The sequence below is a fragment of the Malaclemys terrapin genome, chromosome 3 (assembly GCF_027887155.1).
Source record: "Malaclemys terrapin pileata isolate rMalTer1 chromosome 3, rMalTer1.hap1, whole genome shotgun sequence".
In the NCBI taxonomy this organism is placed as follows: domain Eukaryota; kingdom Metazoa; phylum Chordata; order Testudines; family Emydidae; genus Malaclemys; species Malaclemys terrapin.
In genome coordinates, this window is record NC_071507.1 from 1,225,533 (window position 1) to 1,244,312 (window position 18,780).

The window sequence follows — 18,780 nt, forward strand, 5'->3', positions numbered from 1 at the left end:
ATTGACAAGGTAATCATCTAGCTAGGAACCTATCGTCAACATCTTAGGTGGAAATCACACAATTTCTCATCTCCCGTTGTATGCTGTCATAGAGGTTAAGCTCAGCAGTTCAAATTACTTGGGGAAAACTCTAACTGTAGTGGGCTGGAGAGTCAATTTCCATCATTCAGTCATATTTAAATAGAATGATAATTACAGCAAACTTAAACATTTCACCACATCTTTGAATATGGCACTTCCAGAAATGGTTTATTAACAAAACACAGTGAGAAATGTTCTTTAAAATTATCTGCTGCTTACCAAAAGAGTACTTGGGAGTTCACATTTTTCCAGTACGCAGCAGTCACTAATTAGAAATGACCCTTTTGAAAGTGGTGCACTGCTTCCATCCAGTAATGTTGACCCCTTGCTTAACTTTAGATTGTTATATGAAACCGGTTTGCTCAAAGGACTGTCCATTGTTGAAGTGCATTATTCTGATATTTTACAGCAATTGAAATATAACCTGTGATGCAGCATGAATAATGCAGTAATGTACAATCCTTTCAGCACTCCCAGTAGGTGTTCATGTAAATATAGTGTACACATATGTAATGCTCTCTGTTTACTGATTGTAAAACCATGTAATACAGGTTGTTGTTGGCTTATGCTGAAACTTCTTGAAAGAAGCCCACTTTGAAAATGTGTTGCTGTTGAAGCTAATAGTAGGATTCAGGTACTGTTTTTCAAAAGTACTGTATTTAAAACTTGTTTTAAGACATGCATAGGTAAATCCTACTCTAAAATGTTACCTATAGTATTGTGTGATGTTGCTTTAGGAAAATTTTCAAGTATTCCCATAAATTTAAAGTGTCTGTACCTTTTCTTTGCCAAAAAAAAATCTCAACTTAAGTGGAATTTGTTATGCAGACAACCTCTTCTTAATTTTGGTGTCCTCTGATGACAGCTTGTGTTTAAAAACTGATTTGAATGGGTAATTTTAAGTTAACCATGAATCAAATTACTTTTTTCCCCTTATTAGATGAAACTTATATCTTAATTTGAGAATTAGTGTGTACGTGTCTGTTTGTTAAAACTGCTTTTTTCCTGTATATTAGACAGAGGGAAGGGCCGCCAGAGGCAAGCCATTCTGGGAGAACATCCTTCATCATTTAGACATGATGGCTATGGTAAGTTACATGGGGTGGCAGGTGGTTCGTGGTTTCTAGTTTTTTGTATGGTGGAATTACAGATATTTATAGGTTACAAGGTTCTCAAACTTCATGGCACCGTGACCCCCTTCTGACAAAAATTACTTCACGACCCCAGGAGGGGGACCAAAGCCTGAGCCTGCCCAAGCCGTTCTGCCCCGGGTGTGGGGCCCAAGCCCCACCGCTCTGGGCGGGGGGCCCAAAGCTGAAGCTCAAGTGCTTCAACCCCAGGCAGGGGCCTGTAACCTGACCCCGCTGCCCAGGCCTGAAGGCCTCCAGCTTTGGCTTCGGCCCTGGGCAATGGGGTTCGGGCTTCAGCCCCAGACCCCAACAAGTCTAAGTCAGCCCAGGCGACCCCTTTCAAAGGGGGTCCTGACCCACAGTTTGAGAACCACTGGCACTGAAGTATGATCTACATAATTTTAGACTTCTCTAGGCTTCTGCAGTTTGTTAGTATTGCTGTTGCACAGGTGCCAATGTCAATTCATGATGCTTGTGATATGATGAAACCTGTAGTGTTTTGCACCTGGAACCCTTTTTTAGGGAAAAGGGTTTTTTTGTTTGTTTTTGTTTTTCTTCACAGTTCAAATTTATCCCCTTGGACAATATCCTCTGTAAGTTGCTACCATGGTAGACAGTGACAAGGGGATAAATATCTGCACCAAGATTTTTTTTTCTAGACAGTGCAGTACAACTTAATAACTGATATCTATATACAGTGTTTGTTCCCTGAAATCGTTTCAGGGAAATCTTTGGAGCTTTTTGAGACTTGCATTCAAAGCTACTAGTTGCAGTTTTTGTTTTCCTTCTAATTATCCATCTTGTCATTGTTTGTCTGCAATTGGTGGTATGTCATTAACACCTGGGGGGAAGAGCTTTGGAATTATTGCTATCGCTGTTACAAAGTTCAGTCAACAAGTGACCAAAGTTCCATTAGGGCATCTAGTATTCTGTACCCCAACATATGCAGTCCATCTTCAGTGGTCTGAAGGCAGAAATCTTGATAGGATTTCTGAAACATTACGTAAGTCTCACATGCAAGTTAAGTTTTTATTTATTTTTTGGTCATCTTAATCCCCAGAAGTCAGTGCATTTTGTCTTAATTAATGGAGATATCCCATGTCCTAGAACTGGAAGGGACCTTGAAAGGTCATCGAGTCCAGCCCCCAGCCTTCACTAGCAGAACCAAGTACTGATTTTGCCCCAGATCCCTAAGTGGCCCCCTCAAGGATTGAACTCACAACCCTGGGTTTAGCAGGCCAATGCTCAAACCACTGAGCTATCCCTCTGCAGATGTCTTGTACAGTACAATACAGGTTAACTTTCTAACTTATTTTCTCCCAGCGACCTTCAAGTCTTGAATTCCCATTACTTCCATTTGCTCTTCACTGTTAGGGTGAGAAAAGAAGGGACACAAACATGCCCACCCAATTTAGCTGAGTCCCCTTTCTCCTCTCAAAGAAAATTTTCCCACTCTTGGAAAACACAGTCCTCTTTCTGCTAAGTTCATATGCGATTTTTGGACATTTTGCTCCTCTGGTTGCTGCTCTCAGTGGGCCAGACTGCAGGGTAGGTTCCTTGTATCATATCTTCTGCCTAGGAGAAAACTAAACTGTTCAGACTCAGGCCATATCTGCACTACAAACGTTTATAAAGCCACCCTAGAATATCACTTGTGTGCATGCAAACTTGGCTCCTTGCATTGGCACTGCACTTACTCACCAGGAGTGCTTGTGGCATTGCACAGTGCAATGCACTATGGGTTGGTATCCCATTGTGCAGCTCGCCACCTCCAGTGCACTGTCTTTGGGAACTTTTGGCAACGCATGGTGGGGCAGAAACAAGTTAGCAGGCGTTACTGGGAGCAAGGGGTCAACTTTCCAGCATGCAACTTTGACATGATGTCATCTATGTCCCTGATTTTTCACGCCTTTTTAAAAATTCCCACGAATCTGTGTGGCCTTCCTCGCTGTCCACCATCTCTGACAGAAGCATGGAGCCTGCACAGCGCAGCACTTTATTGTCATGAGCACTGCAAGCACAGGATGCACAATTCTCTGGTATTTGCGGAGTCACGAGAAGGAACTGAATCAGCAGGGAACAGGCCAATTTCACAGAGGACAAGTTGCCGTGAGACATAGCTAGCAAGAACCAGTTCACAGGGCACTCCATCATCTGCAGCTGCTACTTCTGGGCCCAAGAAAAAAGCACTGACTGGTGGGATCACATCATAATGCAGGTTTGGGATGATGAGCAGTGGCTGCAGACCTTTCAGATGCGCAAAAAACGTATTCCTAGATCTGTGTGCTGAGACTGCCCCAGCCCCTCCAGCACAAGGACACCACCGTGAGAGCTGCGCTGACAGTGGAGAAGCAAGTGGCAATTGGACTGAGGAAACTTACAATGTTGGATTGATACCAGTCAGTGGGAAATCATTTTGGAGTTGAAAAATCCACTGTGGGGGCCATTGTCAGGGAAGTCTGCAGGGCCATTAATTGTCTTCTGCTACACAGGACTGCGACTCTTGGCAATGTGCCGCACGTAGCGGATGGATTTGCAGCAACGGGTTCCCAAACTGCAGTGGAGTGATATGAGGCATACACATCCCTGTTTTGGCACCAGTCTACCCTGCTACAGAGTAGTACATCAATAAAAAAGGCTACTTCTGTATGGTTATGCAAGCATTGGTGGATCACTGGAGACGTTCCACTGACGACAATGTTGGCTGGTAAGGGAAGCTGCATGACACACATCTTTAAGAACACAGGACTGTTCAGAAAGCAATGTCAGGGACGTTCTTTCCTGACTGGCAGATTACCATTGACAATACTGAAATGCCATTAACAATCCTGGGAGACCCAGCTTACCAGTTCCTCCCCTGGCTCATGAAGCGGTATACCGGCCACTTTAACAGCAACAGGGAAAGAGTCAACTACCAGCTCAGCAGGTGCAGAGTGACAGTCGAATGTGCTTTTGGTAGGAACTCTGGCATCCTTACTCACAAGATTGGCCCTCCATGAGAGAAATATCCCAGTGGTCATAACTGCCTGTTGTGTCCTGCATAATATCTGTGAAGCAAAGGGGGAAAAGTTGCTGCTGGGGTGGAGTGCAGCGGTGGAGCAGCTGTCTGCTGAGTTTGAATAGCTAGACACACGGGCTATTAGAAGAGCTCAATGCAAAGATGTACAGCTAGGGAGGCTTTGAAAGAGCACTTTAACAGTGAACCACAGTAATGTGTGTTGGTGTAGTGTGATCTGCCTGCCCCTGCTGTTGTGGAGCCTGTTAGACGTTGTGTGGTGTCTGGTGTACCTCTATGAATATAACATTGTCAATGCACCTATTAATTTTGTGGTGTTTGCTATACATTATGATTATTACACTGTTTGTCACTGAGCCTCTGAGTTGTCTCACACTACAGTAACCCTTGGTGCTTTCAATACCACCAACCATTCTGGAGCATGTGTGTGACGTAATCAAGAGGAATTATTTTCCAAACACTAGAATTGTACAGAGTAATGAAAACACTGCAAAAGAAATTCTGTGCAAGTTAAAAGCAAATACATTTAAAAAAATCATAAATTTATGGAACAGAGCTTAAGAAGGGGAAAGAACATTTATGTCTATTTTAGCTACAAGTACAGCAACCGTGTCTGTCCCATGTCAGTAAATGTGAAGCTGTGGTTGTCCTTAATGTCCCCTGGTATGGAGTGGTAAGAGGTAGGGATGTGGCCTCTGATGCCATGTGGAATGCTGCCGGGGGGGGGGGTGTTGTGTGTAGTCAAGTGCTATAATGGAGTTTTCCATGGACTGCAAAGGGAGGTGAGCCCATGACTGTTGAACGTGTAGGTCCACAAGAGTCTGCAGCATCTGTGTTTTGCTGCTGGAGAAGCCTCATTACGTCCTGGTGCATCTCCCTCTCCTTTTCCTGCTTGGACTCCTGGGCCTTTCTCCTGCCCGCTATTTCCATCTCCCTACAGACTGCAGCATTCACCCTCCAGGCCTTCTGCTCACTGATGCAGCACTGGCTTGCAGGATCTTACTGAACATGTCATCCCAAGTCCTCATCTTTCTTCTCCTTATCTGGCTCGGGCATTCCACAGATGTGGAGGGGGAACCCCTTAAGGCTGCAAGGCAGCAGCTACAGATCAAGTGCACAGAGGTACCATTGTCAGTAGTCACAATGGAAAGTGAAAGTTAAGATTCAGAATTCCCTTCCCTTACTCCCCTGAAGTTTTAAACAAGACATGCTGATTGATGCTTGTGCGTGGCACCTCTCTTTGCCCCAGCCCTGGTGTGTAAGGCCTGCCAGGAGCAAGGGAAATTGAGGGACTTGCTCAGTTTCATGCAACTGAGCATAGGGCCATGGGAGTGGCACCATTTCCACAGGCGGTGGTGTTTTTTGCTGATATCTCCTGTGGGTGATAAAGGAACCGAGAGCACAGCTGCCAGGGCCGGCTTCAGGCACCAGCTTATCAAGCAGGTGCTTGTGGCGGCCACTTCGGAGAGGGGGGCACATCCAGTTGTTCGGCAATTCGACGGACAGTCCCTCGCTCCTGCTCGGAGCGAAGGACCTCCAGCCGAATAGCCGCCGCAGATCGCGATCGCGGCTTTTGTTTTGTTTTGTTTGGCTGCTTGGGGCGGCCAAAACCCTGGAGCCGGCCCTGACAGCTGCTGCTTGGGTCCCGAAGCATTGCCCATATGCCACTAGCCTGTTTACCACAACTGTGCTTGCCGAAGTTATCCCCAGCTGGCGCAGGGAAGTATCCTACTGCAGAGGAAGAAATAAGGCGCTATCCCTAGAAACCTTTGGGAGAGGATTGCAGAGTACCTCCATGAAAGTTTCATCAAGATCTGTCAGGAGGATTCAAGGGCCATCCCTGTGTGCATAAACAAACTGTTCCGCATGACATCTCACCACCCCCGCACCTTTCCCCAGCCTAACTGTACAGGGGAATGAAAAGCAGATACCAACTCTGCGTTTTGTACTTCTACCTCTTCTAGTACAAGTAGGTTAATGAAAAATCAGTAGTTGTCCTGTTGAGTTGGGGGATGCTGTAAGTACATCAGTGTAATGGGAAATACATTTACACACTTACCCGAGAGTCCATCCCTTGCATCAAGGTCATCCATGCTCAACTGAGTGGACTGCGGGGGAGTCCCAAACAGGTCCTGGCTTGCAGCATAGCTGAATCCACCAGTCGCATGTCCCCACCCTCTGCTACCTCCTTGTCCTGGCTGTGATTCAGGCTCTCAGATGTACCCACAGTGGTCTGTGGGGTGGTAGTGGGGTCTCCGCCAAGTATGGTATCCAGTTCTCTGTAAAAGCGGCAGGTCTGCAGCTTGATGCCAATCAACCGTTGGTCTCCCTGGCCTTCTGATATGCCTGTCTCAGTTCCTTTGCTTTCATGCAGTACTGCTGCTAGTCCGTGTCCGATCCCTTCTCTTGCAATCCCTGGGCAAGCTGCTTATAGATGTCCACTTTTCTGTGGTCTGTAGCTGCCTGCACAGCTTCTCCTCACAGGCCCAGAAGATTTAATATCTCCTGTGTATTCCAGCCAGGTGTGTCTGGACCCAGCATGGTGAGCTGGGCAGTTGCACACAACAGTGGAGAGCAGCTAAGTGTGCCTAGCCAAGCTAGACAATCAGGAGTTTGCAGGGCTTCAAAGCGGGTGGGGAGAGTTTCTGGTCTCCATGATACCTGGGCATTGGAGTTCACAATTATGACCAGAGTAGTCAGTATTGAACATTGCAGGACAGCTGCTGGAGGACTGTTAGGGTCGACCTAGGTAACACAGTGCCTATACTCGTGCTACATTGACCTCAGTACATCAACCACAGCTCACCTCTGCTCGAGGAGGTGGTATTAATGGGGTCCCTACATAAGTGGGAGATAAATTTAAGCATAGACACATGCACAACTAGGTTAATGTAAGCTGCCTTCCGTCAACCTCACTTTGTGGGGCAGACCAGGCCTTGGAAGAATGGAGACCTCCCTAGCACCATAAAGGAAACACTGTTATTAAAGTCCCTACAAGCTAAACTGTGAATGAAAATGATTCACTGAAATACTTCAGGCACCTTTTTATAAGTGGTTTGTGTCCGTTCAGTAAAATGTGACCATTAAAACATTGATTTATGCAGTTTAGCCCACTGTGAAATTTGTCACATTGCTTCATGAAAAATGAGGCTTTACCTATAGTGAAAAACAAGGCAGCCTTCATTTGTATTAATGTAGAGCCTTAAATATGCATATTGCTTATAAGTTAGAGAACTGTTTGAAGAAAGACTCTCTTTCCCTGCCTTCCACATCTTCCCCCTTCCCATCCTCCACCCCCCCAAAAAAATTGAGTGCCCTGCCTCGGAACTATTCCAACCTTGCCTGGCCTCAAGCTAGAATTTCAAACTTTGATTTCCCTTTGTGGAGGCATGACGCTCTGCCAGTAGACTATTCAATTGGCCAGACAACTTATTTAAGAGAACCTAACCTTTTCTTGTGGGGATTTTTGTGTGCTGTGTTGGGAGGGGTATGTTAAATAGGTACGTAGTGGTAGAGGGGAACTACCTATTATGGTTCTGATGCTACAATTTATGGTGGGCTGTTGTGCCTGCATCCAGCAAATTTCAGCATCAAGGCCTACATGAGACACAGTTACTGGATTCAAAATATCAGGCTTGCCCTCTAAAGGGCAAACACATTAACAAGTAACCTCTAAGAGTACAATAGCCAAAATTCTTATTAAAATATTATTTTCAGTTTGTGCACTTGACATCAATCAGTTCTGCTGTTACACTGATTTGTCAGCAGGGGAGAAACTAACTGAACATCGAAACTACTTAAACATTGAGGAAGAGCCCTTGAGGGTGGAGTGGAGGAAAATAAACTGCATGATCTGAATCTTTTTCTAGCGAGAAAAAGGAATTAAATTAGTAAATTACAAAGAATTCTTAGTGGATAGTGTCCCTTTACATCAAGTATTTGTATAGTGAAGCATTAATACCCTGTAAGTAAACGAGGGTTATGCTGAGTAGTGTTTAACCTGGTCTCTGTCATTTCTGTAGGATCACATGGTCCTTTGTTACCCTTACCAAGCCGGTACCGAATGGGATCTCGGGACACTCCAGAGCTTGTTGCTTACCCACTACCCCAGGCTTCCTCCTCTTACATGCATGGTGGAAACCCTTCTGGCTCAGTTGTCATGGTTAGTGGGTTGCATCAGCTAAAGATGAACTGTTCGAGGGTCTTCAACCTGTTCTGCTTGTACGGAAATATTGAAAAGGTAAAACATATTTTATTATGAACTTGGAAGCTGCTACTAAACCCAACTCAGTCTATCTAATGTTGGAATTTAAGGGCTGCGAACAGCTTATTTTCTAGACATAGAGTTATTGATACCAGGGAAAACTTTAAGTTGGCACGTAACAACTTTCCAGAAGAACTTGCAAAATTCTTACAGTAGAGGTTTCCTTTGAACTGCATTATCACTTATTCCTGAACTATTTTAGGTAAAATTTATGAAGACGATTCCAGGCACAGCATTGGTAGAAATGGGTGATGAGTATGCTGTAGAAAGAGCTGTCACACATCTCAACAATGTCAAGTTATTTGGGAAGAGGCTTAATGTCTGGTAAATATGCAATTTATTACTGACAGTTCACTTTCAGGTGTGCTTTGACTGCAAAATGTCAGCCCCCTATTGCTACAACAACTGGCTGACTCTTCACAAAAATTTTCAAATAATTCAGTTGGAATAAGAATCTAAGGTGCTAAATAACAGTTACAAAATAGGGCATCAGAAAGGTTGTTGGATATTCAAGCTGTAAATCTGTAAGATATAAACCAGATGTACATGCACTATGCAATTTTTAACACTACAACACACACCTTGGTAAACGTACTTGACTTAACATACAAAGACAATAGCTAACTCTGACAGACATTTAATGAAATATTTTTATTGCCATATCTGTGAACCCTTCTCCAAGTATTAAACAAGGGAATCAATACTTTTTTCACATTGCTGCAAGTGCGTGTCATCTGTTCTTCTTGCCTCGAGACTCCTTATGTTAAAAGTATGATTATGAACAGTGTCAGTCGGAATAGGGGGGTGTTTCTCAACTATGTATCTTTAAATCTCAGTGTGTCCAAGCAGCACTCGGTAGTTCCCAGTCAAATATTCGAGCTGGAGGATGGTACAAGTAGTTACAAGGATTTTGCTATGAGCAAGAATAATCGCTTCACCAGTGCTGGCCAAGCATCCAAGAATATAATCCAGCCACCCTCTTGCGTGCTACATTATTATAATGTACCCCTGTGTGTGACTGAAGAAACCTTCGTAAAGGTAGGAAATCAAAACTATGGTAGCATACATTGGTATTGGGAATTACACAGTCTTTCCCTATACTTTGAATAAGAAATAATTGTGGTAACTGAATGGTAACAATACTGATGTTTAAGCTGGAGCCCATTAAATGCTATATATGAACAGAGGCCCCTGTATTTTTGCAGTGCTTAGCATTGCTCCCTTTATGGAAAATCTATCCAGTTGAGTTGTGAAAAGATCTTTGTACTCCTGTCTCCTGAACCTGGAAATATGGCAGCTTTAACAAACAAAATGTGAGCAGCAAGAGCCAGAAATGGAGATGGTAGTGCATGGTTGTTTGAAGGGTAGGGTGGGGGAAAGGGAGAAGGTGGAGAAGATAAAACATGACTGTAGGTTACAAGGCATGGCTGAGAAGTTAACTAGGGATTTCCTAGTTCTTTTTAATGGTTGCTCAGTCATTTCTTCTCTCTCCATACCTCAAAGCTACCTCCATGCTTCATGTGGGTAATTGTGCAAATATTTAGCCATGATATAAATGGTTTAAAGTATTTATATTGGTGGTTTTGTTTAAAATGTTGACTACCTTCTTGTGCCTCAAATAGGCTTGGCAAGCCAGTCAATTGACCTGTCAATAATGTCAATTAAGCCCTATTTGACTATGGTTAAATATTTCAGTAGGAACGCCCTGATGTACGTGGTGGCCTGCCTTTTTGATTGCATCATGGTGCCATCTGTTAGCAAGCTTATCTAAATGTCTTGATCACGCACTTTATTGCATGCTAATGCCACCTGTTTGGGAGGGAAAAGGTGAACTGACTGAAAGTTAAGTATCTTGATTGGCTGGAATCTTCTAGAACAAACATTGTGTGTGTGTGTACATACACAAATATTGGTCAAATAGTGTTTGTCTGTCTCTTTCTTTCTTGCTTTGTATACCTGGCCACCAGCGTACATGCTGGTGGACAGAGCACATTAAATAAGTTTGAACCTGTTCCCTGCCTCGAAGAGCTTACAATCTAACCTGACTAGACGAGCATACAGAAATTAACTCTGAAGGGAATGATGAGGGAAGAGGAGGGTTCAGTCATTAGACCTCTTCCCAATACAGAAGATTTAATTTCATTTTTTTCTTTTATAACTATTCATTTTTAAATGTTAAATTAACATTTGCTAGAAAGGTAATTATTTCAGTTTACAGAACTTCATTTCATTGGGTTTCACGTTTTCCGAGTTCAAATAATTCAGTTAAATACTCTTTTATTGTAATTGGACATAAGTATCTAAAGGCTAAGCCTATTGAAGACCATAAAGTCTCTTTTATTACTATAGTTATTCTAATAAATTAGTGCTTTAAAATATTTGACCATTTTTGACAATATTTAACCTGTTATTTTTGGACAGGTCAAATGCCCAACCCTCGCTTCTATCCAACTTAATGAATATTTTATTATATTCTGGTAGTGCACGGAAGCCCCAATCAGGATTGGCCCCATTGTGCTTGTTACAGTACAAACACAAAGAGCACATCTACACCGGAATAAAGGACCCATAGCATGGCTGCAGCTGGCTTGGATCAGTTGACTTGGGCTTGTGGGGCTAAAAATTTCTAGTATAGACATTTTTAGCCCCGCAGCCCAAGCCCCATGAGCCCAAGTCAGCTGACCTGGGCCAGCCATGGGTATTTAATTTCTGTGTAGACGTACCCAGAGAGTTTACAATCTAAGCATGTTATAATTCTCCTGAATAACTTGTCTTGAAAATTACTGGAAATTCTCTCTAAGCTGAATGTTTTTTGTTTTGGGTGCCTGTACTCCCAGATAGTCAGCAGGTAGCATTTTGTGTTGGGAAATGATTATTTTCCCAAGTTTCTCACACATCTTTTACAGCAGAAGAGATCTTAATTTTTTCCCTTCAGTGTGTTCCACTTAAAATGCAGAGAATACTGCCTTAAATAAAATTACCAGTAAACTCTCGTTTGTCAAATACAAGAGTTTCTAAGCTAAGCGTCATTAGTCACTTCTTCAGTATTTGGGAATAGGCATTTTAATCTTAACCTTGGTCATATTTTCATCTCTTCTTTTATTCCTGTGGCAGTTGTGTGATGACCATGAAGTTCTCACTTTCATCAAATATAAAGTGTTTGATCCAAAACGTAAGTATTTGTTTTTTAGATAAAGTTCATGTTTTAAAATTGTTCTGGGAGCAAGAAGGTCTGATTCTCTTGTTCTACCAGCTTCTGCCAAAACGCTCTCTGGTCTGCTGGAATGGGAATGCAAGACAGATGCAGTGGAGGCCCTCACTGTACTTAATCACTACCAGATAAGAGTCCCAAGTAAGTCATTCTATTTAAGACTTTTTAAAATACATTGCTGTTTAAAAAATGTATTTCTCTGTGATTTCCCCAACCCCCCGTTCATATTATATCTTTTCTATAAGAAGTGTCTCAGATGCAAATAATTCTGTGAAATCTGCAGCTTGAAAAAATAAAGATGTCCTTTGTGATTTTCCTTCATTATGTGCTCCAGTGACAAGGTTCCTAACATGTATTCCTGTGCTGAGAGCTTTCTCAATAATGGGTGCCAAGATTTCAGTTGACTACAGGAATGCTGACAAAAATGGAGGTCCTTTAGAGTCTTGCTGCAGAACTCATAATATCTGAATAGGGATGGAACATGCTCAAAGCAACGAAGAGTCCTGTGGCACCTTTAAAGACTAACAGACGTATTGGAGCATAAGCTTTCGTGGGTGAATGCCCACGTCGTCAGATGCATGCATCTGACGACGTGGGCATTCACCCACGAAAGCTTATGCTCCATACGTCTGTTAGTCTTTAAAGGTGCCGCAGGACTCTTCGTTGCTATTTACAGATCCAGACTAACACGGCTCCCCTCTGATTCTGGATGCTCAAACTGATTTCCCGTCACAAAGCTCATTTCTGTCTGCGGCCATGCTCTCAGAAAGGGAATAAAGAAAACTACTGTAGTCAAAATAAAATCTACTGTCTGACTTAATAAAGGATTCTTAAATTTCCCAAATGAAAATAAATGGAGATATCTAACCTGTATATTCTCTGATAACCCCAGAACTCAAATATTGGCCAGTTTAATGACTTCTAAAAATTTAATTCATTACACCAGAGAGGGGCTTAAAACATTCAATTTGGGATTGTAAATATTCAACCTGCTGCTCTAAACAAAGAATTCTTATGCAGGTTTCACCTCTTCTAAATAAGAAATTATGGGGCCAAGTAAATCCAGTTTCGTTTCAAACTGATAGAAATGAGACTGGAGTTACCTGTATTTCTGTTTAAAATAGTGGGCCAGATTTCTGTGGAAGTCTGGAGTAACTATTAAAGCAAATAGAAATGTTACAGATCTCATGGATGTGAGATCACAATCCAGCCCCGTATCTAAGGTTATTTTAGTTACAATTCTTATTGAAGCTAAAGGAGGAGGAAGTATCTTCCCTGCTATTCTACCAGTTTGAGGCAGTTGTTGCTAATGGAAATGGGTGTTTCAGATATTATGAGTAATACACTTTTCATTCTTTGGTATCTGTTTTTCTGTGACTTTTCTGGGAGACCTAATGGATAGGAAGGAGGGGGAAGAAAAATTTCCTCTGTCCTTTCTTAATACAGAATCAGCAAACTAAGGGAAAGACCTTGTTTTTCTTCAAGGTCAACAAAATAGTATTAAAACTTGAAGCGTTGACCAACATTTACGAAACTAATATTACCCAACGGGGCTGCTCCACTGGAACAAAGCCCCCATGACCTTCCAGAGCTCCAAGAGTTCTCGGCTATAGCAGCCCTCGGCAGCAGAACAGTAGCCTCAGGCAAAAGAGAGGGGAGAGTTTCCAAGATAGGGGAGAGTTTTCTTGGTCAAGCAAGGATGAAATTCTGCATCCGATTTGCCATTCTGCCTTTGACAGCAGTTTCACTTTTCTCCTGCTTGTCACTTTCATTGAACATCCACCTTCTCTTGTCTTAGGAATCGCCTTTGTAAATGTTGCTATCATAAATCCTCCAGTGGAGGCTGTTAATAATGGGGGCACTTTTTACTACATACTAGTCAATTTACTAGATGTTGTGCACGTATGTGTGATCTTAACTATCGTTTTATATGGCAGTCTAGAAAATGACACCATTCTATAAATAAGCCCTGTTTATTAGGGAGGCTTTGGAGTGCCTGAAAAATTTAAACCAAAAAACCCCAAAACACACCTCTGCTAAGCATGTCAGGAAGCCTATGCTCCCTTAACTGACAAAATTGTATACAAGAAAGCTTATACTGAATATTTAATTTTGTCCTTGTTTCTCACAGATGGCTCTAATCCTTATACCTTGAAGCTTTGCTTCTCTACTTCATCCCATTTATAGAGAGAAGAAGAAAGCATGTTAGGCGCTACATTCACCTTGATTTGCAAGTTTGAAACTACATTTCATTCAGAAGCTCTGAAGTTGTTGCTCTAATGTTGCCTCGTTTCCACTTAATTCTAAGATCTCCTATCTTGTTTTAGAATAAATGGATGTTTCTTCATAAATACAGAATAAACCTTCTCTCTTTGCTTCTGAAGAGACCATGTTTGTTGTAAACTTACTACAAAAAGTTTGTTTTTCACTAAATTGTAATTAGTACCTACAAGTATTCAACCACCTTGTAGGTAGCTTATGCACAGATACTGTGTACCATTCCAAACTTTAAATCTGCAATTGTTTTAATCCAAGAATGAAGCATATTTGCGTTTTCAATAATGTTTAAAGGATTAGCAAGTATTTTTCCATTGTAGACTTAATTGGCAGATAGATTCTACGTGAAATAGTTCTGTTTCTGGTTACATGTTTAGGTAACGAAGTATGTTGCAATTATTAATACTAAAAATAAGTTTGTATTTATAAAATGTTTTCATTAGGTTAACATTGCGCACATACTGGATTTTGAGTAGCATAGACTTACCTGATTTATATTTCAAAAAAGCTAGCATAGAGAAGACAATTATTCAGTCAATTTGTATAGTGTGCACTCAAATTTACTTAACATGGAGATGGTTTTTAAAAACCATTTTCCGTTTGCATTGGCATACCAGTCCATTCTTGGGTAACTTTTTTTTAAAATTAAAGTTTCAGGCCTCAGTCAATGTGTTCATCTTCATTTACTTTACTTCCTGTGAATTTAAATTCTCAGTGTTCATGGAATCCTCGTGGTATCTTAAGGTTTTCTTATATTGTCATAATTTATTAACAGGTAGAAGTTTGATCCTGGCAAAAGAGATTGACATTGGAGGAAAGAAATGGGTTTTTCCCCTTGTAAGAGTATTTAACAAAACATGTCACATACTGGGAGACTGTTCTTAATTCACAGTTGGTATCCTTGTCCATATTGTTTATTTCCTTATGTCCGATTTAAGACTGTTTTGTCATGGACCAGAAAAGAAATCATACAGTCAGTAGGTCTGATTATCTTTCCACTTGCGCTAGTGTAAATCAGATACAACTCTGTTTGAATTCATGGAATTATGTGGTGTAAAATTAATGAGATCAGAATTGGCCCAGTTTTTCTCTGCCAGCTGGGAGAAAATGTGTTCCACTTCCCAGTGTGTAGCAGTGTACTTTCTCCAGTCACACCCTAACGTCATTTTATCCAACCATAGAAGTTAAATGGGAACGACCTATGGATTGGATCCTCCATTTCGTCTGTCTGCCAGTGCAGGATTACTCATGCAGTACACTTCCTAGTGTTTTGTGCAAACAGTGAGTGTTCCACCCTTCCCTACAGAGAAAATTCTGCAGCTTAAAGGATCTGCTTCTCAGTCTGCATTTATTGATATTCAGATTAAACTTTCCCCATTCTTAATATCAGGTTAGTTACACCATATGTCATGCCTCGCTGGCCACGAAACCAATAAAATACTTGGCAGCATTTGTACCTAGGTCTATATATTCCACCCTTTCCAGTAAAAAGTGCAGCCCACCCCAAAGGTTTCTCTTCTACCAGCCTGACCGGCCAGAAGAAACCTGTTCCTTTCTCACAGTAGTCCCCTTTAAGAGTTGTTTTAGTTTGCATTTCCTATTGGTATCAATGTAGTTCTAGCAGCTGAGATAGTTTGTAGTTTAGTATTAGAATAGTGATGCCACTTGATGGGTTTACAAGGTTTTCAGGATGAATTACAGTACCTTAAAGCATTCAGGTTTTTAAAAAATGCACCTTATATAATGGTAAAATGACCTCAGTGAACCACCATGTCTAGATGAGAAGCATCTTCCCCACAGCTGTTCAGCCTTGAGTGAGAGAGAGAAGGAGAGCAGCCTCAAAGTAAAGCCTCTCAGAGGACGTTCTGTCAACTAGAAATCCCGTCACCCAAAATATCTGAGCAGTTTGTGCCTACAGGTATGTTTACACTTCAGTCAGAGTTGTGACTGCAGCATGTGAAGGTCGGAACTAGCTTGGGTATGTCTATATGAGTTGCACTCTGATTGCAATGTAAACTACCCTAAGTCAGGAGTGGATCTGAAATCCCAATGCAGTTCTTCCCTTGAGAGTGTCATCTGGTCCATCAGTAATCGGAGAATCAGTCTGATTTCTTATTGCCATTTTGCCATATAACTAAACTGATGCATAGTGGGCCCTCCTTGAGCCTGAAACAACAAGTGCACCTATCAGAGATGGTCTCCTTATTCCACACACACACGGGGGTTCTAGATCATGTGTGGTCTGGTTCTTTTGAACACAGACAAAAGAATGGGATGGTGGCAGGAGGGGGAGTGACGACAGGAGAGACTAAGATCTGTACAGAACATGAAGATGTTCTTGGCAGTCTCCTGTTCTGTCACATACTTGTTAGGTTAGATAAACTGAAGCACTGATGTCTTGCTGTAATTTTCCTGCCTTTTTTCACAAGCCTTATACCCAAAACATTGAACCTTGCCATACAAAAGACTTATTTTTAAACCATCCACACTCTCGTCGTAAAACACCCACTACTGTGTTTTTCAATGTAGAAGTGAAGGATGGTGCTTTTAAAATCAAGCTTCAACTATAGACATATTATTGGAGTGGAAAAATAAAATATTGACAGAGAGGAGTTCATCCTGTTTTAGATAATTCCCTTATGATAAAAACAAAACCATACTCTAATCCTCGTTAAGATGTTTTCTTTACATGCAAGGATTAAGAAGGTTTAGTAGTCTTTGACTTCCCTGTGCTGTCATCAAGTTGTAGCTAAGGTGAATAATTTGAGGAGGGATTTAAAAGAAAATATTCAGGAAAATATGCTGTTAGGAAGGAATGATACGATTGAATGTAGTGTCACTGAGTGTCATGGGGCGGGGGGTTGGCCTGTGATTGGCTGAACCCCTTCCCTGGTTATAATTAAATATAATTTTCTCCTCTTCCGGCTGTGTGGGTTTTATTCCTTGTCTGCTAAAGTTTATTTTATTTGAATCTATTGCGTCCCAGCAGGAGGCATTTACTCTCTCTCCTATGCAACGGAGTTCTTAAATATAGCAACACTTAACACATGAGTTACAGTTTGAACCATTTTCCCACCCTGGGAAATGCTTAGAACATCTCTTGCTTTTTTAATCCTTTGCACAGAACATAAATTATCCTCACATCTGCATCCACATTTCCTTCCTTTAGCACTTCACTCTCGTGTTTCTTTTGTAAGCAACATATGGGATGTTCTGAGCCACCAATTGGAGAAGTGATGCAATGATCTGGAGAAGTAGAGAAGATTTGCTTTGTGTTCTCCTGACTTTGGCCAATGTAACCTGCATTTGGGCTTAGTTTGCTGTGAATTGTTCCGCTGCTTGAAAACACCAGGAGCCAGATTCTGATCTCAGTTACATGAGAGTGCTTCCATTAAACTTCAGGGGAGTCACTCCAGAGTCACACAAGTATAAAAATCTGGTTTTGTACATCTTAAACTAGGGAATAAATCCTGCTTCCTATGTGTGAGAGAGCGTAGATCCCCTGGCAATGGAAGGGGTGCTTCTACCTTTCTACAGGACTGGAGGATTTGGTGGGGGTCCATAGCAACAGAACATGTTCCTTGCAGAACCTGGAACTGCAGTACCTGTTTGGGCCTGGGCCTGAGATTCTCCTGATAGCTAGCTTTTTGAGTACTTCCCCATTCATGGAGGACTGGGTATTCTAAGATTGGCGGAAAAGTTGTATGCTTTAAATTAATCTGGTCTTCCACCCAGCCCACCTTCTTATCCCTGGGGATTCTTTTCATGGAAAGGCATGGAGGAAGGAGTGTCTTGAGGGGAAGGTAGTGTAGGGGGGCCTGGGACATTTGGCTGTAATTCCTAGCTCCGCCATAGACTCTCTGACCCTGGACAAATCACTTAATTTCGCAATCTGTAAAATGGGGATGCGTCGTTTTCACCTTATGATGTATATGTACAATACCTAGTAGGATAGCATCCTCTAGGTGCTACTGTAATGCAAGCAATCATCCAATGTGGTGAGGCAATGAAGTACTATAAACGTATGTCAGTCCTTCCTATAATAACAATATGTCGTCTCAAATGCAGGATTCTGACTTTGCTATAAGAGTGGAGGGAGGGAGGAGCTGACTGAGAGCAGGGTCCTATTCAAGCACAGAAATAGACCTGGATATTCAGACAGTGATGGTGAGACCTTCCCACCCCCTGTATGTAAGGGTACATCTAGACTTACCTCCGGGTCCGGCGGTAAGCAATCGATCTTCTGGGATCGATTTATCGTGTCTTGACTAGAAACAATAGATCGATCCCGGAAGTGCTCGCCGTCGACGCCGGTACTCCTGCTCCGCGAGAGGAGTATGCGGAGTCGACGGGGGAGCCTGCCTGCCGCATGTGGACCCGCGGTAAGTTTGAACTAAGATAGTTCGACTTCAGCTACGTGAATAACGTAGCTGAAGTTGCGTATCTTAGTTCGAAGTGGGGGGTTGGTGTGGACCAGCCCTAAAAGCCAAAGCTGAATCTGTAAATTCGGTGATGGCAGGTTGAGGGAAATGCCCCGAAAGAGAGTTTGGCCCTTTATAAGAATTGATTCCTGTGGTGGGAAACGTATAGTATTCTGCAGGCAGAGGAAGAGTGGGTGACAGACCACAGACATTTTAGTTTAGGAGGATTGGCCAGATATCCCAGCACAAAAGTGATCCACGTTTTAGTGGCTTAGTGTAGGCCAAAGAAACACTGTCATGTTTTCCCTTTTATAAAATAGAACAAGTGTATTCCCATAAAGTCACCCTCTTTGCTCAGATGCTGGCAGCTCCTCTAGCTG

The 18,780-nt window shown here is 42.2% G+C and overlaps 1 protein-coding gene across 1 annotated transcript in view; it reads left to right on the plus strand.

The window, feature by feature from the left end:
* Nucleotides 1–16,901, plus strand: part of HNRNPLL (heterogeneous nuclear ribonucleoprotein L like) — a 37,095-nt gene extending 20,194 nt beyond the window's left edge. The window contains exons 7-13 of the mRNA XM_054024446.1: nt 1,098–1,169; nt 8,250–8,467; nt 8,694–8,815; nt 9,328–9,529; nt 11,606–11,663; nt 11,745–11,843; nt 13,834–16,901. Of these exons, the coding sequence (XP_053880421.1) occupies nt 1,098–1,169; nt 8,250–8,467; nt 8,694–8,815; nt 9,328–9,529; nt 11,606–11,663; nt 11,745–11,843; nt 13,834–13,889 (827 nt within the window). The 3' untranslated portion in view covers nt 13,890–16,901. The remainder of the gene's footprint in view (nt 1–1,097; nt 1,170–8,249; nt 8,468–8,693; nt 8,816–9,327; nt 9,530–11,605; nt 11,664–11,744; nt 11,844–13,833) is intronic.
* Nucleotides 16,902–18,780: the final 1,879 nt, after the last annotated feature.